At 45.8% G+C, this 27157-nt stretch overlaps 1 protein-coding gene across 1 annotated transcript in view; it reads left to right on the top strand.

The window, feature by feature from the left end:
• Window positions 1-1422: 1422 nt before the first annotated feature.
• LOC308655554 (E3 ubiquitin-protein ligase RNF220-like) overlaps window positions 1423-27157 on the top strand; it is a gene marked incomplete at its 3' end in the record, with an annotated part of 204243 nt that continues 178508 nt past the window's right edge. Inside the window, exons 1-2 of the mRNA XM_081305624.1 lie at window positions 1423-2330; window positions 7281-8022. Of these exons, the coding sequence (XP_081161750.1) occupies window positions 7398-8022 (625 nt within the window). The 5' untranslated portion in view covers window positions 1423-2330; window positions 7281-7397. The remainder of the gene's footprint in view (window positions 2331-7280; window positions 8023-27157) is intronic.

Genomic DNA, 27157 nt, shown 5'->3' with positions numbered 1-27157 from the left:
TATTCATATTCAATAATTATTTTATTTTTGTAGGAAAAGACCCAGAGAAGTATTCTAAGAATGAAACTGTGGGTAAGAGCTTTCTGGGGAAAAAAAAAAAAAAAAGGCAGTTTATGAGAGAACCAGGCTTTGGGAATCAGTTTGCAGCCTTGGGTGTCAGTCTTAAAGATTTACCATTTACTCTTAGTCACTTTTGGTTCAAGAAAGAATGGACAACTGCAAACCATTTATTGAGACTGTGGGGAGGGGGGTGGTAACGAGGAAATGTAAACAATAGCAGAGGCTCTCTGTAGTTTCCACTACATCTAGCGACCCCAAGACTCTCTGAGCCCTTTCTTAAGGGCCAGCGGGTCTATTCTTCAGGAGTTCCCTGGGTCTGGACTCCATTTCCCAGAGTCCCTTAGTGCCCTAATGTATTCAGTGCTCAGAGTGCCTGTATGTGTGTGAGTGTGAGAGAATGTGCGTGTATGTGTGTGTGTGTGTGTGTGTGTGCGCGCGCGCGCGTGTGTATGTGTGCGCCTCCGAGTCCCTGAGAGAGTGGAGGCTCATTCACTGATTAGAGCCAGCGCTGAGAGGCAGCACTGCTCCTTCTCTCACACCAACCGAGTCTCTTGATCTGTACATGCAATCCCAGGCAGCTCGCGAGCACAAACCCGGGGCCAGCCGCCTGCTGCTGCTGCTGCTGCCGCTGCCGCCGCCGCCGCCGCCGCTGCCTCCGCCGGCTCTGCGCACCCGGGACTTTTCATGCACCACACTCTCCGCCTTCTTCCCTCAGTGTCCTGAAAAGTGCGATCGTTCTTCCCAGGAATTTCCACGGCAAGTATGGAGATCAGAAGGAGGTGTGGATGTGTGTGCGTACATAAGAGGGGTGGGTGCGAGGGCGGCCGCGTTGCTCAGGAACCTGGCTAACTTTCCGGGTCGGTCTCCTAGGGATTCGGGCGGCTCCCCCACGATAGGGGCAGAGGCTGGGACCTGCACTGGCGCGTCTTAGATCCTCGCGACGAAGCCTCCCGGCGTCGGTGCCCGGCGCGCTCTGTGCGCTGCCTCACTCAAACTTTCCGTCTTGAGTTTTCCTTAATGTGTTTTATTTGGGGGGTGCAAGGGGGAGGGACCAGACGCGGGAATTGGACTAGTAGGGTGGGTGAGGGGACAGCCAAGAGAAAGGAGCAGGACTCCTTTTCTCCATGTTCTAATAAGCCCCATTTCCACTTTGTTTGGGTCGATCGCAAGAATGCCCTCTTGCTGGGCTCTCCGGTGTATCCCGCGGTGATTTCCGGCGGGTCCCGGGCTGGGGCTGGGTGGTACTCAGTGGGGAGCCGGAGGCTTCGGGAGGGTTAAGGAAGGGGAGATCCGTTGAGACACTATCCTGGCCGCTCCCACACAACACACCGCCTGCCGAGTGGGGTATCCAAGGAGAAGCTGGGGATTCTAGGGGTCCCCAGAGGCTTGGCTTACTTTTTTTTCTAGCGGAGGCGGGTGTGGAAGGTGTGGAAGGAGGCGGGTGGGGTGAGGGGAATCCTCTGCCGATGGTAGGAGGCAGGTGCTGGCACAGAGGTGGACTGTTCTAAATGCAACCGGTAAACTCCCGGCTTCGCTGGGGTGGACCTGCCTGGCCTTAGAGCAGCCCAATCCGTGGGGTCCCCCGGGATTTTGGGGATCAGGACCCCTCACCCAGCAGCTGTAAGGAGTGGAGAAGGGAGGATGATCGTGCAGACTCAGGCGCCGTTGCTCTTTTTGTAGTGTTATTTTTATCTTAGACCTGCCTTAAACTGAGTAACAATTTCTCTTCTTCCGACTTGAGAACAAAACTTTTCAGAGAGCACGCCGGTCGCTGCAGTCCTGCGGCCACCGCCGCCGCGCTCTTCAGCCTGGGCAGAGCGACCTTCCCCGCCCGGAGTCCGGCCCGCCACCGCGCTCCGGAGCCTCTGGCGTCCCCTCCCGCCCCCCCGCAACCCGGGGCTTTTCAGGGCTCGGCCTGGGCGTTTCGCCTTTGTGCTTTGTAAGAGAAAGCCTTTTCTTCCAGGGCACAACAAACTTGGGCGGAGAGCTTCCGTGTGGCCCCCTGGGCGAGGCCGCCCACGGTGGTGAGGCCATTCAAGGAGATGTCCAGTTTATCCCTGGCTCTAGGAGCCCCTACGAGAGCTCGATGCCTGGGTGACTGTGGCCGGCGAGGGCATGCGGAAGCCCCGAGGTAGCAGGGTCTCGGGCTGCCCAGAGGCAAAGGACAAGCCCCCGCTTCCCTTTAAGAACGTACTGCTTTCTCAGGCCCTGGCCGCAGCTCTAGCCGAAGACCGTGGCTTGGGCCGCGGATTCAGTGCGCGTCACACCGGGTGGGTGCATAGGGCCAGGGCCATCGGGATGGGGAGCAGGCCTGCCTGGAGGGCCGGGCTTGTCCGAGGTCTCATGCCTGCGCCGCCTCCTTGTCCCGGGAGCAGCAGAGAGGGAAAACACCGGCGCTCTTTGCCCACGCTGCCCAGCAACCACGTCTTGCCTCTTGCCCCCGCGCCAGACTCGGCTTGAGGGGCAATGCGGAAAGTAAAGAAAAATAAAGAAAAAAGGACGGGCAGTGAGGAAGCAGCGAGTGGGACTGGGGGAGTAGAGCGGGCAGGGGCCCTGTGCCTTGCCGGGCCTCCTCCTCTTTCCGTCTCTCCAGCTCTTCCCGCAAAGGGAAAATGAGCAAAGAGGGAAAGACTGAAAGAGCGTCGAGGAAAAGCGCTCCGGGCATCTCCGGTTCGGATCTCTTCCTGGCTTGCGAAGACCCGGCAAAAGTGGAGTGAGTTAGCTCGCTACGCTCTGGGGAAAGGTGGGGGAAGGCCGAGGACAGGGCGGCGCCCCTCCGCCGGTGACCGACCGGACCGGGGCTGGGAGCGGAGCGAGCCGGGACACACACCTGTTCTGCTAACCGCGCCGGGTGCGGCGGCTCGGCGGCGGTGGCGCAGAGGGCAAAACCCTCCCTTCGGCTCCCCACGCCCGCTGTCCCGGAACGCGGCAGCCCCACACTCGTCCGCATTTGCACGAAAGTAGAGTGGAGGAGCCCGTTGCTGCCCGCTGAAGCGGCGACGAGACCCGGGTGACCCTCGGGGCGGGGCTGTTTAGGGGCTCCAGGTCCTTGGACTTTGCTCGAAGGCAGAGTGCTTGGAGACCTTGCCCCGAGGCCTTGCGCGGCTGTGGACCAGAGCCCCTTGGGCTTCTTTGCTTTTGAGAAACCGGCACCTTGGTTCCCCAAAGTTAAAGCAAATTGTTTCCATGCGGAGGTTGTTGGGCTGTAAAGTATTGTTTGTACAAAGGCAACCAAGAGCTGGAGAGAGAAGTCAGGCCAACGAATGGTGGGTGGGCTCGGCTGAACGATGGCCCCAAGTTTATGTAGTCTTCGCCTTCATCTCGTCTTTCCCCGTTTTCCCCAAAAGAGATGGTTTTTCCGGGTCATGACTCTAACCCGCTGAATTGTGCACCCGCTATCTCAGCGGGCATCCCCGCGGCTCCTCACAATCCGACCGGTCCGGTTGTCTCGGATTCGCAACCCTTAGCCAAGCAGGGCCTGGGTCCTGATCCAAATGGGGGGCTGATACCCAGCCTTGTCTGAACCTTAGGCGTCGGCCATAGCCTGAGAACCGTATTAGCCTTATGCTCCCAGAGTTTTCGCGTGTGGTGGTAAAATTTCTGTTAGGGCGGTGTTTCCAAATACCCCCTGGGCATTTGGTGTGCGGGGTTGGGGCGGGGGGGGGGAATTCTCTTTAAGCGAAGTCTGTGAACTTAAAAAAAAATCTTTCCTGCGTTCTTCACAACCCCCAACTACTCTGGCCTCACTTTCCATTGTTCTTTGCTTTTTAAGTTGCCTGTTAATTTTTTAAAAGTTTATTTATGCAAAGGAAAAATATCGTTTAATTTGTTCTATATTTTAAGTCCTGGCTTTTGGAAACGGTTCAGAGACCACAAAAATGTCACCTGTTGTTATAAGCAGAGGAGTGTTGTGTGTGTATTTTAATTGCCAGCAGAGTCGGTAGTTTGGTGGGCGCCCTGAGCTCGGCTCCAGGAGAGAGCCCTTTGCAGCTTGCTTTGTGGCAGTCATTTGCAAGTGGGTTTGGCTCCTAATAGCAGCAGCAGCAGCAGCAGCAGCAGCAGCAGCAGCAGCAGCAACAGCAGCAGCAGCAGCAGTAGCAGCAACAGCAACAGCAGCAACACGGCTTCTTCCTACGCCGATCCTGGGCGAGGGTCAGGAAGCCCAGACCCTGGACAAGGGTGGGAGATAGCCCACTCTCTGGGACTTTCTGGCTTTCAGTTTTTCTGTGCGAAAGTGGTTAGTTCGCGCCGGAGAGCGCGGAGCGCTGCTCATCAGCCCAGTCTCAGACATTTTCACGTTCCAAATGCCGGCTTCTTCGTTTCATTTGTCTTGGTTCTGGCATGTTTAACCACGCAATTAGTAATCTCACTAATTATTCAGTTAGCTGGCGTCTTGTAATCACTTTAAACCAGGGTCGGGTGTGTGATTTAAGAAACAAACTCCCACACACACAGAACTGAACCAAAACCCATCACGTCAAGGATTTGAGATTTTTAAAACTCAATATTTGTTGGTCCCTCTGTCCAACCTCACTGCCTGCCAGACAATTTATTTAGCTTCGTGGATTGATCCCTCCTCCTTGTTTAGTTAATTCAACAAAGACTTTTTGCAATCTGTTTGGAGTTTGTCTGATGCCGTGGAAAAGTAGCTGATGATTTATTTGGTTGCTTTTCGATTTCTGTCTTCAGCCCTTCTTTCTCCTCCTTTCAGCGGGGATGTCAGCTGTTATTACTTCCTATTGATCCCTTTGCAAAGTGAGAAGTGAACTAAAATTAATGTCAATTCCACTGCTCGGATCAATAGCTGGAGTTATTTTAATCTGGATTTGCACGAAGTGCTAAATTAAAAAAAATCAGCATAGAGGCAGAAAAGTAACAGTTACTTACTTTCCCTCTGCCCGGTTCTTTACAGTCACCCAAATGCTCCATCAAGCTGATTATCTTACAATCCATATTTTTTTAATTAAGAGGGTCAGTTAGTTTTCTTATTTTGGGTTCTGTGTTTAAACCCATGACATTTTGACATTGGGAGTGTATTAACTATAGATTTTCATAATGACTGTGGTCTGCTGAAGCCTCATCTATACAAGTTGTTAATGTGAGGAGGGGGGAGAAAGAAAAGAGAAAAGAAAAAACACCCCTCCTCCCCCTCAGAGACCAACGCCCACACAGTGGAGTAAAAGAGATGTGGTCTGGAAAAATATTGTTGATTTATTTTCGGTATAATGAAGTTTTCAAATGAATAAGCAGGTTTGAGTGATTCACTGTGTTCTATTGGAGTGTCCGATGCTGTCACCAGATTATTAATTTATGAAACTCATTTATTATAATGAGGTGATCCAGGAAGCAAAAATAGAAAGTGAATCCTGGGGGTAGTTATTTTGGGGAAGAAACATTTTTGCCAGACCCCCAGTATATTAAGTTTGTCCTTTTCTCCAGCCAGCCTCACATACTATGGTTTGTGGATAGACTTGTAGTTATTTATTTTGGTTGTGAAGAGCTGCTTAGAACCCTTGGAAACCCCCTAGATCCACTTTCAGAGCATCCATGTTGTATGACCATTAATCTGACTTGAAAACAGCCAAGAACCGGATTCCCAGACTTGTCAGGCTAACTGGCTGTCCTTGGCAGAAGATTCCCTGCACTGCTATAACTTGACAGGAAAGTTATTTAAAATTTGGAAGAGAGAAAAATCCGTTAATGTGAGATACATAATCTGGTAATTTAGCAATGATGTCTATAAGGAAAGATGCCAAATGAGGAAGCAGTCTGATGGTGTCCACTCATCTTCCCAATTAATAACAGTCATTGACACGTCTGCTACAGGATGAGAGAAGGAAATACTCTCTTTGCACTGCATTAAGCGGAGAGGATTCATCTGCAGTTTAACTGAGGATTCTCTATTTGAGGGAATACCAAAGAGACTACATTATGGAAGTGGGTTTTTAAAGAGGGGGGTGTCAGTTTTATTTCTGTCTCTCAATTTAAAGGTTATTCTTTGTAGCAGGTGGTGATTTGGGGTTACACTTTGAGTTTCCTTCAGTTTCTACTTAGTGTATATATTTTTGAAGCTAATAAGTCTATCTTTTCCTGGCTTTTGATATATAGCCCTTTCCCCCAACCCCCACTCAATATAAATTCTGAAACCCAATCAGTGGCTATGAAAACTACAACCTAAATTTACAAGGTAAACCAAAAGAAGTCTGTCTGAACTCCAGTTTGTTCTGGGGGGCCTTTATTGGACATCAACTCTGACCAGGCCAATAAGCAGAGCAAAATAAGTCAGAAATTTTGTTAACATTTTACTCTAAATGTTAATGGCAAATCCAAGGCAGTTTACAAATCTACTTAGGAGTGAGTGCATTAGTAACTAAAAAAATTACCAATCCGTTCTTTGCTGCCCCTGGAAGACAAACGCTTGTGGAGAGCATATGCCAAAGGCACCCATTATGTTTTTAAATATTATTAGAGACGCCAGGCATTTTATTGATGAAGGTTTTGTTCCTTCTCAGAAAAGAGGAATAGGAAGGCTGTGTGATTTGAGAGGGGTGTGCATCAAAAATGATGTTGCTGCTATGATGTTGCTACTTCTTTCTGGAAACAGTCTTAGATGATACACAGAGATATATGTTTATGTACATGCCAATGGGTATGATCAAGTCACATGTACAGTTTGTACCCACTAATCTGTACAGATGTTCCTGATCTAGGTGTGCTTGATATAAGGGTTTTTTCAGTATCTGGGCGTTGTTAGGGAAGATAAAGAGAGGAAGGAGATGTGAGAAATCATAAGCAGAACCTAGCCTCTGAACATCAGGCCTGCCATGACTAGGGTATGTGGTGGAAGCCCTTTAAAATATAGACACCACCCCCCCCCCCCCGCAATCTACTGGGTGACTTGGCCTTCCAAAGCTCATTTGCTCAGGGAATATTGTATTTGGAGGTTTTATGATTTTTTTTCTTTCCTGGGCTCAGGCGCATTTCACCCGGAACGTGTAGGGACCAAAGTCAGCTACGCGTACATCACAGTAAGTTGTCTATTGATTTTCCTGAATGAAAATGGTCTGCTGCTGCTGCCCACTGGCTCCTAAAGCCTGTGGTGTCTCTTGCCCGAGCATCTGTAAGCCAGAAGGATGGTGTTTCGATCACTTGGGGTTTCCCTTTTTTTCCTCCCCCTGACTTTCCTCCTCCCTCTTTTTTTCTCTTTGCTGTTTCTGCAGGTCTTAGAAGGGCATGATTCCCCAGTAATATTCCCTGCCCTGATCCAAGGTGCCGCTTGGCCTCCCTCCCAGGGAAGACTGCTTCTTGTGTGACACCAGCCATTGAAAGAGACTCCGATGGACTTACACCGGGCAGCCTTCAAGATGGAGAACTCATCCTACCTTCCCAACCCTCTGGCATCCCCAGCATTGATGGTCCTCGCGTCCACGGCTGAGGCCAGCCGGGATGCTTCCATTCCTTGTCAGCAGCCACGACCCTTTGGTGTACCTGTCTCAGTAGACAAGGATGTGCATATTCCGTTCACCAATGGTTCCTACACCTTTGCCTCTATGTACCATCGGCAAGGTGGAGTGCCAGGCACTTTTGCCAATCGTGATTTTCCCCCTTCCTTACTACATCTGCACCCCCAGTTTGCTCCCCCAAATCTAGATTGCACCCCAATCAGTATGCTGAATCATAGTGGTGTGGGGGCTTTCCGTCCCTTTGCTTCCACTGAGGACCGGGAGAGCTATCAGTCAGCCTTTACACCGGCCAAGCGACTTAAGAACTGCCATGACACAGAGTCTCCCCACCTGCGCTTCTCAGATGCAGATGGCAAGGAATATGACTTTGGGACACAGCTGCCATCTAGTTCCCCCGGTTCACTTAAGGTTGATGACACTGGGAAGAAGATTTTTGCGGTCTCTGGCCTCATTTCTGATCGGGAAGCCTCATCTAGCCCAGAGGATCGGAATGACAGATGTAAGTACTTTGGTTGGAGCCCTCCCTCACCCCCAGTTAGCCCTGCCTCCCAGTAGTGTTCAACAGGTCGGCGGCATTGTGCATGCTCCTAGTGATGGGAAGGGTCAACCACTTCCCTTGCGATAGCTATGGAGTGCTAACATTTATTTGTCTCTCACCAATGAGCACTGATAGTTCTTATAGAAAGTGTTTTTATGAAAGTAGCCAGAGGCAGATTGGCCTCAGCACTGCTTTATCTCCTGGATCTGGCTTGCTTCTTCTGGGGATTGTGGAATGAAGAGGGTGCCATATATACACTGGAGTGAAGGTCATTTCATTAGAAAGTGTAGGTTCCCAGGGAATTTGGGAGGCCTGAAAAACTTGTCCATCCTTCCTCTTTTTTGCTGGTCTCATTATGGCTCTCTGATTGCAGTATTATTTTTTAGTTTTTCCATTGTATCACAGCCAGCAGACTCCACGTGATTTTATTTTCACAACTCTCAGCCCTTGTCCACATCAGGCTATTTTTCAGAGAAGGACAAAGGTGTCGTCAATCACCATAAAGCATTTCAAACAGCTGTGTTTTCCTTGCGCTCGCAAGGCTGGAAAGCCGACCTCTCTTGGGATTTGACAGGTTTGCTGGACGCTTATCCTGGGGCTCACTTTTAGGACTAGACACGGTTGACCTGTGTGACTGCTCCATAGTTGATGTTCACAGCTATTATTAATTTCTGCTTAGAAAATGGCTTTTCTCATGTTCTCCAAGAACCTTGTTGGGCTCTGGCTACACTCATATTGTTGAAACTACAGCTTTATTTGGAACTTGTAGACTAGAGTGCTGAACCTTGCAATCTTCTGCTCTGATATAATCAGAAAATAATTGTGTTTTGAAGCTTTTGGGCTGTGGGTAGACAGAGCAGTTTTCTTCAAGCCTGGTGAGAATTTATGAACTGAGGGTGTTTTCCCACCCAACCCTTTGTTCTGAGATTTGCTTCATTTTATTTTCTTAAGAAAACTACATCTGAGGTTTGCTTTCCCCTCTTCTCTAGTTTTTTGTACTCCTGTCCTCTCTATAACCACCAACACGAATACCATTTTTTTCTCTTCTCTTTATGATGCCGAGGAGAGTAATAGAGACATTGCAGCTCTCTCCCCTGTCGGCACTGCTTCCTCAGGCTGTCTCCTTGAATTAGGCACTGTGTTAACTTTCCTGCGCTAAAAGGCATCTGCCTAAACCCAGCGTACCTTTTCAATAAAAGTCATCATAAAATCAACCTGCCTTGTAAATCCATCGCTCTTTGGTTTTGAAATATGTTACTAGTGTGTCTTTTATGTCAGCGTCTGTAAGCTGGAGACCTCCCCACTTAAGGGAGAAGGCTGCTACATGACAGCACAACTGCTAGTGTGGTTCTCACACTTGGGCTTTCGAGCCTTTCTGTTGACTTTCTGTCGACTCCTGTGTATTTTGATCCTGCTTCTGAATATACCTGCTGGACAGGTGTTGGTATTATGTTGATCTGTTTTTGTTTTTGTTTTATTTACTTTTACTTTTTATTTGTTAACGGGATATGTAAGTGATCAAAGTTAGCTGTAATCTGACCTCTGGCTAAAAGTGCCCTGGGTTAGGGTTCTGACCCTTTTTTCCTCCAAGTCCAAGTTGAAAATGAAATCTTCTCAAAACGAATATGCTACAAAGTAACATCTAGAGATCATGATTCCTTTCTTCTCACCTAACAGATCCAGCTTGTCTCCATTTGCTGTCTTTTTAGCCCAAACCCGTGTCAGACTCTCAGAGCAGGCAGAAGCTTGTTAGTCAAGTCAGAACTCATAGCTGTGGATATCCATTCCCCTCCGAGTGTCAAAGCCATAACTCTTCTGTTTGCCTGGTTTGCATTGTGTGGTAGTGCCATTCCCCCATGGAGATGGATCCCTCACACAGGAATACGCCTGGGTGGAGAAAAATTAAATGAATCTGTCTCCCAAAGTGAAATGGAATTCTGACCTTGAAATTAATGAGATTCTGATCGGAAGGGTGGGGAAACTTCTTTATTTCAAATTGTCATGTTATATAAATTGGAGTTCCTTCCCTTTTTATTTGTTTAAAATATGCTTCCCTTATGGAGTACTTTGTGTTCTCCTTTTCTTGGGTGTAGACATTATACCTATGGGAGTATCTATGAGTGCAGGCTGTTTGTACACACCCACATTATTAACTAGAGTTGCATTTGTGACTAATCTTTAACCAGACACAAAGGTGCCAAGTGAAGAGGAGACTGTCACCCTGTGCTAGTCCTGGATTCATCCTCCTTTTTCATTTCTTTGCCTTAGATTGGATAGCAGCCTTTGAAGGGTTGGACTAGGCAACATCTGTGCTTTTGATTTTTGAGTTTTTTGGAAGGCAAGAGAAACATTCCCTGCAAGGAAGGGTTAAAGAAGCACTATGACAAAGTCAGTAGCAACCTTCTTGGCTCTTGTCATATGCCAACGTGTGTCGGAATATTTATGGTCTGTTTTATGTAAATACATATTTAAGGGCCTTTAGAAGGCCTGATTATTCCCACTAGATGCCTTTCAGGTCCTCCCTACAGAACCGTTTGAAATAAGTAATATTTCTCAGATAATCGAGTGACAGTATACAAGACTGCTTCCAAAGGGAGAAAGGAGCTTCAGGGGCAGATGGGACAGTGATGGGGGATGGGGAGGGGGGAAGAGAGGAGAAACCGTGGAGGATACAGTGCTTTTCCCAGGATTGCCAAAATGAATCATGTATACTTTAGGTTTTTTATTATTAAAATCTAGAATTAATTTCTGATGGTTGATTTATTTTTCAGTTCTTTTTATATAAATAAAATGTTTTCATAAAATGTAAGAAATGTTTTAATTAAAAAACAACAGTAAAACTCTAAGTAAGTGTTAATTTTAGAGCTTTGTTGGGAATGGGGGGGATGTGAAAATGGGGGTGTGTACGTCCTTCCTCAGAGTACAAGTTTTATGACTTGAGTTTTAGGTCACTGCAAAATCAGTTTTATAATGGAAACACTGACAGCTTTTACTGTTGCAGCCACCCTCTGCTCACACACTACATCCATATGCAGATATGTCCACATGTGAATGAACGCCTTTTAAGAGGGTCCTGCAGGCATGGTGTAATACACAAGCACTGATTCCTTAATTCTGGGTACTGATAGGCAGAATTTCTTTTGTGATCAAACATGCATTTTTTGAAGATGGAAATATAGCTATTTGGGTAAAATATCCTCTCTCCAGTAGATGATTCCAGTTTGTTTGCCTTTCCATCTACCTGGCATCCCAAGTGATCCTGAGGTAGGTGTTGGGCTCTAAGGAACAGGAAGCCTTTGCTCTACAGGACTGACTTATTTGCCCTGGAAAAGGGGAGAAGTGTTTTGTGAGGAGCCCTTCATGGAGGATTCATAATTCCCCAGGAAGAGGACTGAGGTAACTCCAGTTTATTGTCTGTCACTCCCTGAACCAGTCCCCAAGGTTTCTTGTCCAGGGAAAGGATGCTGAAATTTATGGACCAATTACAGATAGTCCTTATTGTGTCTTACATATGAAGCATCTACAGATATGTTTCCCAGGGCCTTTAAAATAAACATTCCTCATTAAGGAAACTTTACAACAAAAGAGAAGGTAAGTACTGTCTGCTGCCTTGTGCTGTAATCCATACACTTATTACCCCCTCAACACTCTGGCTTTGTCATGTGCATCTCCTGATGGTTCTCTTTAGATCTCCCCTGTGCCCAGACTCCTGCTGGGTGACACAAGTCTTTGGCCAGCCCGCTATCCATTCAGCCCAAATTGGAGTTGGCTAGTATGTGTGCTCACCTCAGGACTGAGAAGGCCCAGAACTGTCCCCATGGAGCAGGGACTGGCCTGCTTTCTGGCTCACCCCAGGGAGGGGCACTGGGCACTGACCATAAGTGGCTTTACTTGGCCCTCTTCCTTGGCCCTTCCTCTGGTCAGGCAGATTCACAGGTAGGCAGGAAAGCTGATGGCTCCAAACAATTCCTGGATATTTTGCTTTGCTCTCATCTTTGATATATTTGAAAAACTATTCTCAGGTCCCAAAAGCCCTGAGTAGGAGATGGTTTCTTGTACTCTGAGATGTATCTTTATAAAGGCATGTTGTCATTGAAGACCCTATGTCCTGAGAATACACTGAGCTCTCAGGCCAAGGACGGCCTGAAATGAGGAGGGCTGGCTGACATCATGGGGATGATGTTAGTGGACTACCTTCCAAGGGCTATGGGACTGGGTGGGCAGAGATGTTAGTCTGGGGTGTGGAGAATGTTTGGAGGCAGTTCCAAGGTCACCAGGCGCCACCTCTGGATTGCAGCTGAAGCAGATGAACAGTGTGAAAGGGTCAGCAAATCATCGGAGGAGAGGGGTCAGATGGTTCCCTCTGTCCTGACTGCCCAGACCTAGCCCAGCTCAGCTGCTCCCCTGCTCTCCCCCCTTTCTCCCCGGGGCCAAGAACTCCTGTGATGTGTGTGGTTTCTGGTTGTTCACTCCCAACACAGTCATGGAGACTCCTTTTCATGCTGCTGGGTTTAATTGTCTTGTTGGGATAAAGAAATGTTTGCACAGCTAAAGTGGGGCCGGGCTGGACGGGAGCGGTCCCTGATGGCTGCAGAGCCATCTGGCCTGGCTTGGCTCAGCTCGGCGCGCCGCTCGCCGGGCGCCTGGGCTCGCTCTAGCTCTCGCTCCCGCTCTCTTCCCCTGCCCTCGCTCCACAGCGCGCCGCTGTTCGGCGGCTGCCTCCTCGCACGGCCGGAATGCCTAATCACCATGGTGAGAAAACGGACACCCGCGGCCGTCCTCCCTCCTCGCCTCGCGCCCTCCCTCCCATCAATTGTCATGCAGAAGTGATCCGGGCTGCCGTTTCCTCGCGGCCGCCAGCCAGCCCCTCGCCGCTCCCGGCAGAAGGGTGGCTGGTAATTGATCGTTGGGGGGAGGGGGCGCGGAGAGGCGTGAGGACCGGCCAGGGGAGGCAAGGCCACACGGTGGGCGCCTCGCTCACTTGCAAAGGACTCCCCAGCCGCCGCCACCGAGGCGGCTCGCCAGTGGTTTCAGAAATGTTGGTGACCTCGCCGTCGCTCTGCCGTACTTGAAGGCTGCGCGAGAACTCCGCGCGCTGTCCCGAGGGTCTCCGGAGAGCCCGCGCCGCCGCCCTCCTGCGGCGCGGAGATCGAGGGCCAGTCGTGTCCCCCGCCCTGTCCTCCATCCATGTCCTCACGCCCCCAAGTCGCACACTAAGAACCCAGCCCCGAGTCGGTTTCCTGTATGTCGTCCGAGCAGAGGAGTGGGGGACTGGGGCGAGGGGTCGGGGAGGGAGTGTGACTGGAGGGGGGGCACGCCCAATGCAGACGTCCTGGGTGATGGGGGACCCTGCGGGAGGTGCAGGTGGGTGCGTGGGGAGGGTGAAGGGGGCACGGCGCGGGCGCGGGGAGACCGCGGGGCGGGGGCCTAGAGAGACGAGGGCTGGGGAGGGGGGCGAGCTAGAGGAGGGAGGGGGCGCCAGGGTACGCGGACTCGGAGGCTGGACGTGCGTACACGCGCATCTGGACCTGGCTTTTCCTCTGTACTCGGGGACTTTGAGGTTTTCTCCTTTCTGTTCAAAATGTTTTTCCCGTCTAGCTTTTCAAATCTGTAAAACGTTCCGGGGAACGTTTCCCAAGTCCAGGGCTGGGCGAGTCGGCACGATTGCTGGTATTCGGGCGAGGCGAGCCGCGGTCGCCTCTGAGGGTCGGAGGCTCGCAGCCAGCACAGCGGGGCTCGTTAAAGTCCCGGGCAATTTCTGGAACTCTTCCCACGGGAAGTTTTCCGGGGCTGCCTTCCGGTCAGCGGCCCCAGGTTGATTATTTGGTGGCCCTTTTTTGTTTGAAAACAAAAAACACACATTGTATCCCAATAACAAAAGTTGCTCTCCTCCCCCACCCCCTTTCCTCATTAGGCTGGGAAGAGGAAACTGAAAAATAGAATTATATTTTTATATTGGTTTTTCTTATTTTTAACCCTTATTAACTACCGCCATCTGGTTAATAGATATTAGCACACGTTGAAATGTGTTCTTTGTAAATACTCGGGTTTTGGAGTGACAATACGTTTAATGGTGTTATATTTTTATGATGATTTTTCTTGTTTTTAACTCATTTGCCACCTCCATCTGGTTAATGAATATCCGAGCACATGTTGGAACGTACTCTTTATAAATACTTGAGATTTGGAGTGATGGTACATTTCATTGTAAAATCCTCATGACTTTAACACCCAAATAATAATTTTTGGACTTGAACATTCTCTTCTAACATTTTATAACTGCATTTCTCAGCGCCATTTTATCACTCTTAAAGAAAGAAGAACTGCAGACTAAAGAATAATTTATTGCTATATGACAGCTAAAATGCCTTGAAATTTTTAAAAAGTATCATTTCAGTTGTGGCATTTGTGGTTGAACAGAATCTGTTTTTATCCTCAAAGTGTGTACTACAGGGTGAGGATTTGTAAATCTGTCTCTCTTTGGGTCACAGAGGAGCATTTTCTGCAAAAGAACTTTCTTATGCTTTTTTCCAAGAAAAGGGCCTGAATTGGGACTATGTTTTTAGACCTAGAGAAATGACAGACTGTGGTATGAACCAGGAAACCTGGTGGTGGATGCCAGCCAAGCAAACAGAAGTAATTCATCCTTTCCCAGCATTACCCAGTGGATCAGACTTTTCTATTATCTTAATCACAGTTTAGTTTTAGTGTTAAAATTTTTTTTTTTTTTGCATTAGTGAAAATCATATAAAATGGTTTAATAAGTTTTAGTTGGAGTATTGAATACATTGATGGTGTGGTTATAATCTAGTTTTTATTGTAAGTTTTCACCAATTTGCCACTCTTTGGCATCACACAGAACAGAATCTGTAAGTCTCTGCTATCCCAAAGGTGTGGAGATTTGAGGAACAAAAGGAAGAATTGATTTAGCCTTGAGTTTTGATAATGACAAAGGTATGTTTTGTTTTGTTTTTTTCAAAATATATGTGAAATCCCCTTCTCAAATATAGACTTTTATTGTTAAAATACTAAAAAATCTTTCATAACTGAAAAAGTAATATAAAATTTGCTTCTGTTTCCCTTACCTTCTAGAAATCTGAGACTGGAGTCTATCCCCTTTCCAAAAGTTTTCCTGCATCCCCTATCATGGAGTCCATGAATACAAATCTGCTTTTGGTGTATATTTAAAAAAAAAAAAAAGTTTCTGCCTATATCCTGGTTGAAGCTGGAAACAGTCAAGTGATATGGGGGCTTGTAGACACATATAACCATCTGGCAATTCAGATATTTGACCGTCAAATTTCTCTGTGGAATGTGTTCTGATTGCAGATGACCTAGAGGAAATGAAGTTGTGTTTTTAAGGGGAGATGTGGTGCTGCGCCCAGTGCATTCTCTTTAGCAGATCCAGGGCTTTAGGAAAGTCTGGAGCTACAAGGGTGAAGAAGGAACCTTTCGGTTCGGTCTCATGAGAAATCAAGCCCAGTAAGCCTGAGTGTGACTCACCAGATGAGGGTTGTCTTTTTCCACTGAAATTCATTTGCAGGCTGAGACTTATGGTTTTGCATCCATCTTAGAGCAGCAGAAACAGTCCAAAAGCCACAGGGAGGGGACAAGGGCCAGCTCTGGAAAGGCCTTCGCTTTATTTTCAGCTTATGATTCCCATTTAGGTGCCAGTTAATCCTATATTGCTCTCATTTGACCTTTCTTTTTGGGGTTTGATTTAAACTAAGTCAGTGGCCTAGCATAATAAATACCTGTTAAGAGAATAAAAGCTGTGTTTGTCCCTTTGAGCCTCAACTTGAAGGTGTTAAGGCAATATAACATAGTAGTTATGAGTATAGTCTTTGTAGTTTAATCTTGACCATTTAGCTTACTTTCTCTGTGAAACCAGGCTATTTACTTATTGTCTCCATGCCTCAGTATTCTCATCTGTAAAATGGGAATTATATAATCTTAAAGGGCCGTTCACAAAGAGCTGAATGAGGTTAAACACACAGATAATGTTTAGAATGGTTCCTCACACACATCAAGTAATCAATATATAATGACTATTATTATTTCCAGGACAATCTGATGGCCTAATCTTCCTTGTTAGAAGTACCAACATAGTCAAATGCAGGGCCATTAACAACTAGCATGGATGTAGGATCCTTTCACATACACTCATGCCTTATGGCAATGTGGAAAGAGGAAGGGAAAGAGGCTGGAAAGCCCTTTTCGTGATGGCCAGCTGCTTCGCCTCCCTTCATTATCATCTATCCACCAGGATTAGCCCTGGTGTCCCTCTGACCTCCTTCTCCCTTAGTTTTATTTAGAAAAAGTTAATATTATAGTTAGGGACTCAGAGTCTCTGAGTCTGAAAGGGACTTGACTGAGTTAGATATCTAGGCAGTGCCCCAGGTCAGAGAATCCCAAGCTCATGTTATTTTCTTTTTCTGAAATTTTGTCTTATCAGATATGGTTTGAAATAAATGGGTTATTAGAATTTGTGAGTGTAGAGATTTGGGCTATCTATAGTCAGATTTGCTATAATGGTATTTGACTGGTATTAGAATTCGAAGTCTCAGAGTTTCTAAAATGTCCTTAGATTTTAAGTTATACAGACACTTTTACCCTCTTGCCTATGTAAGACAAATCTGTGAACCTTCCCCCATCTGTGTGTGTCACAGTCCCACAGCATGATGGATTGTCTCTGCTTGGGGGAGGCTTAGGACCAGGCTTGAAGGGGCCTTGCAGGTCAGGAGAGAAATACAGCAGCAGGGCTGTGATGGTTGGGGGGGGGGGGGGTCCTGGGGAAGGATTAGCTGGGGGAAAGGGAGGGCAGGGTTGGGCGGGGACAGGCCTCTCACATAGTGTCTGTGTGCATTCTCCTAGGAGTAAAAGAGGGCTGTCCATTACCCTGAGCGCACAAATAAACTCAGTGTTTTTCTCTTTGTAGAAAGAAAGCCCCATGGGGTTTGGAATACCAGAGAATGACTCTGCATGTCAGTGGGAGAGGTGGGGAGTGGAGGATGGGAGTGGGAAAGACCTACCCTCTGCCTGAGGATCTTGGTTTTAGTTTGTATTTCAGTAGAGTGGCTCATGTTTAGAAAGTCTTATGTTCACATAGGTATGTAGCAAAAATGGGCATTGGAAGCCAGTCAACTGCTACCTTCATCTCTATCAGCTCCTTAATGCCCTTTAAGGAAAGGGCTTCAGCTCAGCTCACTGCTGCAGACAGAATGTCCCTACAGATTGTGGAGCAGGCAATTCTGCTCTCTCCCTGTTCCCGGCCCCTTCCCACAGATAGGCACAGAGATGTATGGGAAATGCTAAATGTTCTTAATTTGTGGTGTTTAAAGAAGGGGCAGTAGCTGGGAGTGGTAGTGTCTACCTATAATGCCCACCACTTGGGAGGCTGAGGCAGGAGGATAACAAATTTAAGGCCACTGGGCAACTTAGCAAGACTTTGTTTCAAAATAAAAGATAAAAAGAGCTGGGGATATAACTCAGTGGTAGAGCACTTGCCTGGAATGTGTGAGGCCCTGGGTTCAATCCCCAGAACAGTGGGGTGGGGGGCGGGGGGGGCAAAATTCTGGGATTTAGACTCAATATCAAAATCATAATTAAGAAGAAATCTATGTGGCTCAAGCGGTAGCGCGCTTGCCTAATATATATATATATATATATATATATATATATATATATATATATATTCTCTCTCTCTAAAAAAAATTAATTAAATAAATAAATCTTCTAAAAAACTTTAAAAAAAAAAAGAAGAAGAAATTCTAGAAGAGGAAAGATGGGAGTCAGGAGTCTAAGGTGGCTGGAGAGGTAAGGGCAGTGGCACACGCTAGGGGAAGGAACCAGCAGGACTGCAGTTAGGGCCTAGGCTTCAGCTTCCTTCCTGAGCAGTAAAATTAAAAAAAAAAAAAATCCTTAGAACAACAAAAGTCTGGACTCATGGGCTTCCTTCCTGACAAGCCAACCTGGTGGGGCTTCATTCAGACTGAGCAGCAGTCAAGGCTGATTTACGGGTACAAGAGCCCAGACATATGAGCTTAACCCTTTCCTAGCCACAAGGATGATTCGTTGCAAATATTGCCTCCTCCTTCCAGCTCCCCATCATGGTGTGGGTGGGTTAATACAGTCATTTCCTCTTGACTGAAAAAGAGTGCCCGTTGTTGAAGTGCCTACTACCCTCATCATGAAAAAGCTGAGTTTATGAGAAGTTGAGTGACTTGAATACCTTCAAGTCTAGTACAGAGTTGGTATTGGGACTCTTGGCCAGTATAGCTCACAGGTCCTTGGTGACATTATGTTGACTTTGGAGCATTACATCCATCTTTGATAATGGAAAGTGTTTCCTGGAGTCTGTATTGGGGTGATCCTGTAAGCTCCAGATGTATCTCTGGAACATATTGGTATTGCAGAAAGAATGGTACTGTTTCATCTCAGCTGTTTATTGGTGGCAGTGGATAAAACCATGGTGAAGTACATGAGGCATGATTCAGCTGCCATCACTGGTAGAGGGTCTGATGTGCTCATTAATCCAGTTAGTCATTCAGCTGCCCTTACTGGGTACCGACATTGTTCCAGGCACCATGCTTAGTGTTGGGGATGGAACAATGAGCAAGGTAGATTATAGCCTCTGCCTTACTGGAGGTGAAAGTTTGGTTAGCAACAGCAGAATGTGGTAAAAAGTGCTATCTTGGGGAAAGTGGCAAATGCCACAGGATTAGAAATAGAAGTATTCAATCTTACCTAAGAGGGGTTGTTTTCTGGAGCAAGCAACCTTTAAGCTGATATCTGAAAATCAAGAAGGAATTGTTTATTCAAAGGAGCTAGGCTTGGCAGTTTGCCTTTTTTGGATAAAGTATTACATCCAAGAGTGGAAGAAAGGACTCCAGAACTGCCAAGGATTGCTCGTGATGAAGTGAGAATAGAAATCTCTGTGCTGGGATCTGAAACCTGACCTTGGATCTCTAAGGCACATCATTCTATAGCCAGATATTCTTGAGAATGTCCATTTGGTGCTTGTGTGGTTCTGAGGCCCAATATCATTAGAGGGTCCCGCTTTTAAAGTAATGTTCTAAGGATAAGTCACTATAAAGTACTTTCTTTTTTTTTGGTACAGGGGGTGGAACCCAGGGGCAATTAACCATGAGCCACCTCCCCAGCCTGTTTTATATTGTATTTTGAGACCGGGTCTCGCTAAGTTGCTTAGGGCCTCGCTAAGTTGCTGAGTCTGATTTGGAACTTGAGATCCTCCTGCCTCAGCCTTTTGAGCTGCTAGCACTACAGATATGCACCATTGTGCCCTGCTTATAAAATACTCTCTTATGACATGTGATATCTTAACCACCAGAAGACCCATTTGCCGAATGAAGGAGGGCACCCCCTTGCTGATGTTTAGTGAGGTAGGTAAAATGTCTTTGTCTTTTTACTGAAGTTCATGGTCAGCTCTATTCTTTGCCCTGTACAGAGACGTGATAGGTCTCAGGACTTAGAGTGCTCACTTGGCCATTAAACTAAGCTACATAGCACAGGGGATTCCTGGCAGGGTTTCTTGGCAAAGTTTCCTACAGGAGGTGCATTGCTCAGGCTTGACTTTCATGAATAGTGCCAAAAGTATTGAAGAAGGGAAAAAAGTGGCAAACCAAACGGTTGTTCCAGTCTGGCACACATCGGCATACTAAAAACAGTTCCCTCCAGCGGGGCCTGTGCACACTGCTATCCTTGTTGTGGTTTCCCTTCCCCGGTCTCTTATCTTCATCATCTCTCTCCATCCACGAGCATTTCCTGAGCTCCTGTGTGCAGAGCCTTGTGCTCAGTGCTGCTTGCAGGGGAATCAGAGAAACAGGAGATCATACTTCCTCTTCTTGAGGACTTCATGGTTAAGGTGAGTAGTTAGGATGTATACACGAGAAAGGAATGATAATGTGAAATCACAGATGGTAAGGGCTTAAGGATTTCAAGAGAGGGAGTCAGCTCCAAGGCTGGGTTCCTCACATGTTATCTAAGGACTGTCTGCTTCAGATCACCTGTGGTGGGTGGGGATTGGGGGGAGAATGCTGTGGATAACCCAGAGTCCCAGGGCCCACACTAGACTGTCCTGGCAGAATCCCTGGGAACACTGAATTTTGGAAGCAGCTTCCCCCCACGAGTCTTATGTTCCTTAAGATGTATGAAACACTCATCCAGGGTGAAAGGATTGGAGGAAAGTTTTTGCAGAGGAGTTTGGCCTTGAAGGAAGGGGAGTTAGGACTAGGTGAGTAGAGGAGACAGGATGGCATTCCATTGAGGAAACACAGGCTCTGGGCACAAATAGTACCTTTCTTTCCCAGCCTCCTGCTGCGGGAAGCATCTGTTCAGCTGCCTCAAGTCCTCCCTCTCTGCCTCAGCTCCTCCTTGGGCTCTTTCTCTGCCTCCCTTATTGCAGATCAGCTGACTGTGTATGCTTAGACCTCGCCTTCTTGCAGCAATATTGTCATTATGTGGCAGCCCAGCGGAGGGGCTGGAGGTGCTTAGCCAGATGTGAGAAGGCCAGAGCATGCCTGGTGCTCCTTGGGCTCTGGCCAGCAGCTGGTCTTCTCATGTGTTTGTGCTGCCTGAAGGGACTGTGGAGGGGTTGTGGTGGTGGTGGGTTTGTTTCTGTTTTCTTGTCTCCGCTAGCCTCCTCTTAGCTTCCCCAGCCCTTAAGCATTCAGATGCTCATTTGTAAATAAATACAGGTTGAAGGGGTAGGGGCATCTCAGAGGCAGAATTAGTCCCCACCACCTGCAGACTGGTTTTCTGCTTCAAGTTTTAAGTTTTCTGGGAGCAGCTGCCAGTGGGTGGAAGGTTAAACAGACTATGGTTAAACAGACTGGGCTTGGTCTGAGGCTCAGGTGCTTTCAGATACTTGTGCATGAGGGATGCCCTCATCAACTTTGCTTCTAGAGCTGGAGGTGCTTGTTTTTTCCCCAGGATAATTCTACCTTTTAAAAACATTCATTACATTATATTGTAAATATTTGCTTTACTGTCCTTCTCCCATGGGCCCATGTTTATGCCCTTGTATGACTCCATACAATGTGTCTCCTCATGTAATGCCTGGCTTAATCAATATGGGTATGAGAATAAATGAACCCAAGATTACAGTTTCCTCTGCCGAGTTCTGCTGAGACTGCCAGCTGGTTTTCCATACTTTGACATAGACTGAAGGACCACACAGGATCCTGCACAGGGCTGGGCACCTTTAGCACAATGACATGTTAAAATTGATGACTGCAAATAAAGGAACAGTTCAGTGATGGGACAAGAGCACAGAATCTGAAGCTCTGGCTGCTCAGTGACTAGCTATGTGACCCTGGGTCAACCACTTCATTTCTGTGAGCCCTAGTTCCTCACTTATGAAATGTGTGTGTGTGTGTGTGTGTGTGTGTGTGTGTGTGTGTGTGTGAATAATCCCTACCCTCCCTTATAGAGTTGCTGCATCAGAAATGATAACACAAGTCTACTCTGTAACCTAAAATCGTGCCATACTGGTTGGGCTAAGAACAGAGTCTATTTATGGGCACTGGCTGCAGCATTATTTTCCCTCAGTAGTTTGGGACCAGAGTTGCTCAATTTTTGTTGGTTTTTTTGAAGGTAGGCTGGCAGGCCACTTTCTGTACAGATTTGTGACAACTGAGATGCCATTTTGCCAGATCACCCACTGAAAGGAATTTATCCTTTGCCTTTCTTCTCAACAAAGTGGACTGCCTTCATTTATTTTTTTTTTTTTTACTTCCAAGGCTCTCTTCCTATTTTTTGGAGGGAAATGTTTTAGCTTAGAGACATAATTCCCTGGCCTGAGAAATGATGGACAGAATCAAGGCAAAGAGGGCTTTCTGCCCTAGAGAAACTTCCCAGGCTGCAGGAATAGCCAAGCTGGTGTGATAAGATGAAGAAGGCTGCATCAGATTTGGAAGGATTTGGAAGGGCTGGCTCCTTAGGCAAGATCTTTCGAAGTCAGAGCTGGGCTAGGAAGACTGGAAAGAGCCAGCATTTGAAAAAGGCTTTACTTGTGCGGTAAACTTCATTGTGTGATTATTTAATAGACCATTAACAAGCAGATTCATTAACAAGATCTTAATTAACAAGTTCCAGGGTTATTCCTCCAACTTCCCAGGGGAACTGTTCTCCTCCTATTTAGTCCCAGAGACTTCCTATCCTCCTTAAACTAACCGAACCAGATGCATTTAAATTCAGTCTTTTTATTGCAAGTGAAATGACTGCAGGCAAAGAGAGGAACATAGGACTCTCCTAACAATAATAGCTAACCACCCCCACCCTTTTTTTTTTTTTTTTCTGTGCTGGCCATTGAACCTAGGGCCTTGCATATGGGCAACTGCCATACCACTGAGATACTTCCCTAGCCCATTAGCTAACCTCTTTTGAGGGCTTTTATATGTCAGGCACTGTATGGAGTACTTTACAGGTAGTAATCATTTAATCCTCAAATATCTCTAGGAGATAGGTGTTGTTTACCCCTATTTACAGATGAGGAAACTGAGGCATAGAACATTTAAGCAATGTACCCCTTGTCACACAATGAAAAGTGGTAGAGATGAGATTCAAACCAAGGCAGTCTGGTTCCAGAGTCAATGGGAAGGGAAAAAAAACCCAGGAGACGGAGACCTGTGGGTCAGATTCATGATATTAAGCATAAGAGGGCTGGGGATATAGTAATAGGGTGCCGGCCTAACAGCATGAGTCCCAGGTTCAATCCCAGTAACTCACCCCACCACAAACACAAAGAAAAATATCTGAAGCTGTTTACTGTGTGCCAGATGCAGCTTGCTCTGAACTCTTCATGAATGCATGTCAGGCTGTGTCCACACTTGGAGAAATTGTAGGAGTCTTTTGTGGGGAGATGTTCCTTAAACACAATCTGATTTGATCCATTCAAAAATCTTTGTCACCTTGCTACACTGTGAACTTCTTGAGGTAGGGACTGTGTTTATCGATCTTCCCAGTCCCTAATGCATTGCCTGAGACTTACTAGTTGTTATCTAAAAAGAAAAGTTGGTCAGATGAATCCCCTGACAGGGGTGGAGGAAAATAATGTGGAATCTGCTAACTCCTCATGCTTAGTGCTCCTGCCTGCCTCTGGGATACTTAAAGCACTGCTCAGATGTAGTTTAGGAAGAGCCACCTCTGAGATGGGATAGATGTGTTTAAGGAATATTTTTTTCTGTGCCTCTGTTTCCTTAGGGTAAAGAGCGACAAATATTGGTTATGGTTACCATCTCTAGAGCTACAAGGATTAAGGGGGTTAATATACAAATAAAATCCTAGGAATAGTGCCTGGTGCAAAGAAAGCCTTCATTAAATGTTAGCTCTAACTAATATTACAGGGGCTTGATCTGGGTTTGAAGTCTCTTTTAAATTTTTAATTAATTAATTTTTATTTCTTGGTTTCAGGGATTAAAAACTCAGGGGTGCTTTACCACTGAGCTACATCCTCAGTCCTTTTTAAATTTTATTTTTTAATTCTGAGACAATTTTTTGTTTGTTTGTTTGTTTTGCTGAGTTGCTGAGAGTCTTAGTAAATTGCTGAGGCTGATCTTGAACTTGCAATTCTCCTGCCTCAGCTGCCCCAATTGCTGGAATTACAGTCAGGGTTTTTGTTGTTTTGTTTTGTTTAGTTAGATTTGAAATCTCTTGAATAGTCCCTCCTCACCATTCACCTCCACTCTTGATCACATACAGGGACAGTGACTCTGGCACTTATGGGTTTATTGTGACAGTCTTTTGATAGCCATAAAAAATATCCCAATTTGATATTAAGGAGCTGGTACCTGTAATGTTGTCTTTCCTTCCTGACTCCAGTTACATGGGGCCTGGAGCAAGGATGACTTTAGAGCTCACCTCATGACCCTCTTTTTGAGCTTCTCTAAAAGGCTGAAAGTGGCAATAACTAGAATTCTACATTAAACTCCTACCTGGGAAGGACAGTAAGCCACAGGGACTTTTTCTCTGGCAAAAGGACTTGATTAGTCTTGTTCTTTACCTCTGCCTGCCAGCTACTCAGATAGCAAGGCTGTGGCCATTTACTCTGTCCCAACTATCTGGGGGAAAGGACAAGGAAGTGACAGAATGCCTAAAGTCATTGGGAAATTTGAGCCAAGAAGGATCTGTTACAGGTTGCTTTATTGTCTTCATTTTCAAATTACTATATTTACATAATGCTTAGGACTTTTTTTTCTCTTTTCCTTTCATATTTTTTTAATATTTATTTTTTAGTTGTAGTTGGACACAATATCTTTATTTTATTTATTTTTATGTGGTGCTGAGGATTGAACCCAGGGCCTCACACGTGCTAGGCAAGCGCTCTACCGCTGAGCCACAGCCGCAGCCCTTCCCTTTATCTTAAGGGGAAAAAAAAGTTGCGTTTTGCCTATCCAGATCTCACCTCATTTTTACATTCTAGAAATACCCTTCTCCTAAATCTCATCCTGAAGACTTACAAGAGCATCCATTTTCATGGCTGGTGTCTTGCTACTCTCCAGCATCCAGCCCCACCCCCTCATCTTTAGCTCATGATAGATGCTCATAAACCCTCAAATGGGCCTCCCTCTTTCCCAAGTCACACCCTTGTGTTCTTTCTAAGTAGCTTGGCCATAATATCACTTTCTTTAGCAGCATTCTAACTTCTAAGAGGCTTAATAGGCAAGGAGATTGTGGGGTCTTTGACTCTCCCTGAGCCTTAGCCCTAAGTGGTTTATTCTATTAAGCTGCTGCTTGGTGGTGGATAGAGCTTTGCTGAATAAGAAGTTGGGGTCGGGGAAGGTTGCAGTAAGAGTAATAAAAAAACTTTCACTCCCCCTTGTGTCTACCCCTCCCTCCAGTCCATTCTTGCCCAATGATGCTGTTTTTAGAGCTTGGGAATGAAGGGAGTGGTGATGGAACTAAGAACTTTCCTTACAGGATTTAGGAAGTTGGCCTTTTTTCCAATGCTGCCTTTTGCCGCCTAACCTCTACCCTTCCTGCCCATTTGTTCCTACTCCTCAATCTGCCACTTCTGGGTTTTCCTTCCACTCCCACTTTTGCCTCCACTCCAACTCTGTGGATCTGTCTAGAAGTGATGAATAAAAATTATGAACTATTGATTGCTATCCTGTCTAAGTGTGAAATATAGGAAAAAATAACAAGATTCAAGTTTAACAAAGGAAACAATGCAGAATTTTCCAACGCATTTGTTTTTTCCTAAGAATTACACCAAGATGAATGTATTCCTTCTGATATTTTGACCCAGATTAAGGATTTTCAGGTCTCCCTATTAATATTCTCTATTGGTTCAGGGGAGCAGCAGGTTGGGAGAGCTGGGAAACCGTGTCTGGTTTTTATTTAATCATGCTGAGCTGCAGAGAAACTAGAAGGGAAATTTGTGAAACAGGAAAAATGAGGTTGTTGGAAAAGTGAGGCAAGAGAATCAAGAATGTAAGTGTAGGGGGGAAAAATAAGAAGCCAGTCTTCACCGGGAAGGCAGGAAGAAGGCCAGAAGTAGGCAGGGAACTAAAAAGAAGGAAAGAAAACTTGAAGCTGGAGGTGGGAAGAACATAGAAAATTTGAAGCATTCCAAGGAATTACGCAGGTTGGGGCAGTAGCTCCATGGTAGAGTGCTTGCCTTGCCGGCCGAAGGCTCTGGATTCAATCTCCAGTATTGAAACAAACAAACAAACCACACACACACACACACACACACACACACACACACACACACTAAAAAAGGGATTATGAATAATTTGTTTGATAACATACCCTGATTGATGAAGGTATTTGGAGGACAATTTAATAGTGTCTATCCACGGAAAAGTTAAAATGCAAATGTCCTTTGACAGGATTCAACTATAGGAGTTTATCCTACATATATTTGGCCAAATACATAGAAATGTGTCTTTACAATATTGTTTGTAATGTGAACAAAACAAAACCAGAAACAACCTAAATATGTATAGATAGGGAATTGGTAAAATAAGTTTTGATACATCCATATAATACTATGTAGTATTTTTTTTAAATGTGTTAAGGTACTAAATACCTATATGTAAAACAAGGAACAGAGAAAAATATTTATTTGTATAGAAATATATATATCATATTTAGCTTTATTTGTGAATATAAAACTTTCAGAAGGATACACAAGATACCCTTAATGGTTTCCTCTGAGAAATATGACAGGGACAGAAAGAAAGGAATGATACTGATCATAACGTTGTTATCAGTATTGGTTCATTAGTTGTGACAAATATACCCTATTGATATTAAGTGTTAATAGTAGGGTAAACTGGGCGTGGGGTATATGGAAACTCTGTACTACCTTTGTGATTTTTCTGTAAAATAAAATCTAAAATAAAAATTTTTTGTTTTATTTTTTGGTACTGGAGATTGAACCCAAGGGTGCTTAACCACTGAACCACATCCTCAGCGCCCCCTCCCCGCCCCCCACCACCTCTTTTATTTTGAGACAGGTTCTCACTAATTTGTTTAGGGCTTTGCTAAGTTGCTGAGGCTAGTTTTGAACTTATGATCCTCCAGCCTCAGGCTCCTGAGTCACTGGGATTATAGGTGTGCACCACTATGCATGGGAAATTAAAGTTTATTTTTAAAAGATAATCTGAAAGACTATATTATGGGAAAGGTCCATAACCTAACATTTAAAGATTGAACCTTGAAATGATGAATTGATAAAGTTAAATGATTCCTCTAATTATAGAAGTAATTACTAATTGGTTCTGTTTCTTCCAAATGGTCAAGTGGATGGGATTATAGTCACAGTAGCTGGAACAGTGTCTGATTTCTTTGTTTATTTACAAAATTAACTTTCTTTCTGAATTAGTTTGTAAAACAGTTAACCCATGGTTGTTTCAGTTTCTCCATCCAAAAACCACAGACTGGTCGGGGAGCTATACAGTGAAGGGAATTTTAAAATGAAGAAACTTCAAGGTGGTCAAATGCTTATTGCTTTCTTCAAGTGAGCAAGTTAGTGTGGAGAGAGAGCAAATATGAAGGATAAATGGAATCCCATTTAACCAACTCTACATATGGAATCCCATTTAACCAACTCTACATACTGCCATTTCTA

This window comes from Spermophilus citellus, assembly GCF_964194105.1.
Source record: "Spermophilus citellus genome assembly, chromosome: 9".
Taxonomy (NCBI): domain Eukaryota; kingdom Metazoa; phylum Chordata; class Mammalia; order Rodentia; family Sciuridae; genus Spermophilus; species Spermophilus citellus.
The sequence above is the reverse complement of the archived record's forward strand: the minus strand, read 5'-3'. Positions and strand labels throughout refer to the sequence as shown.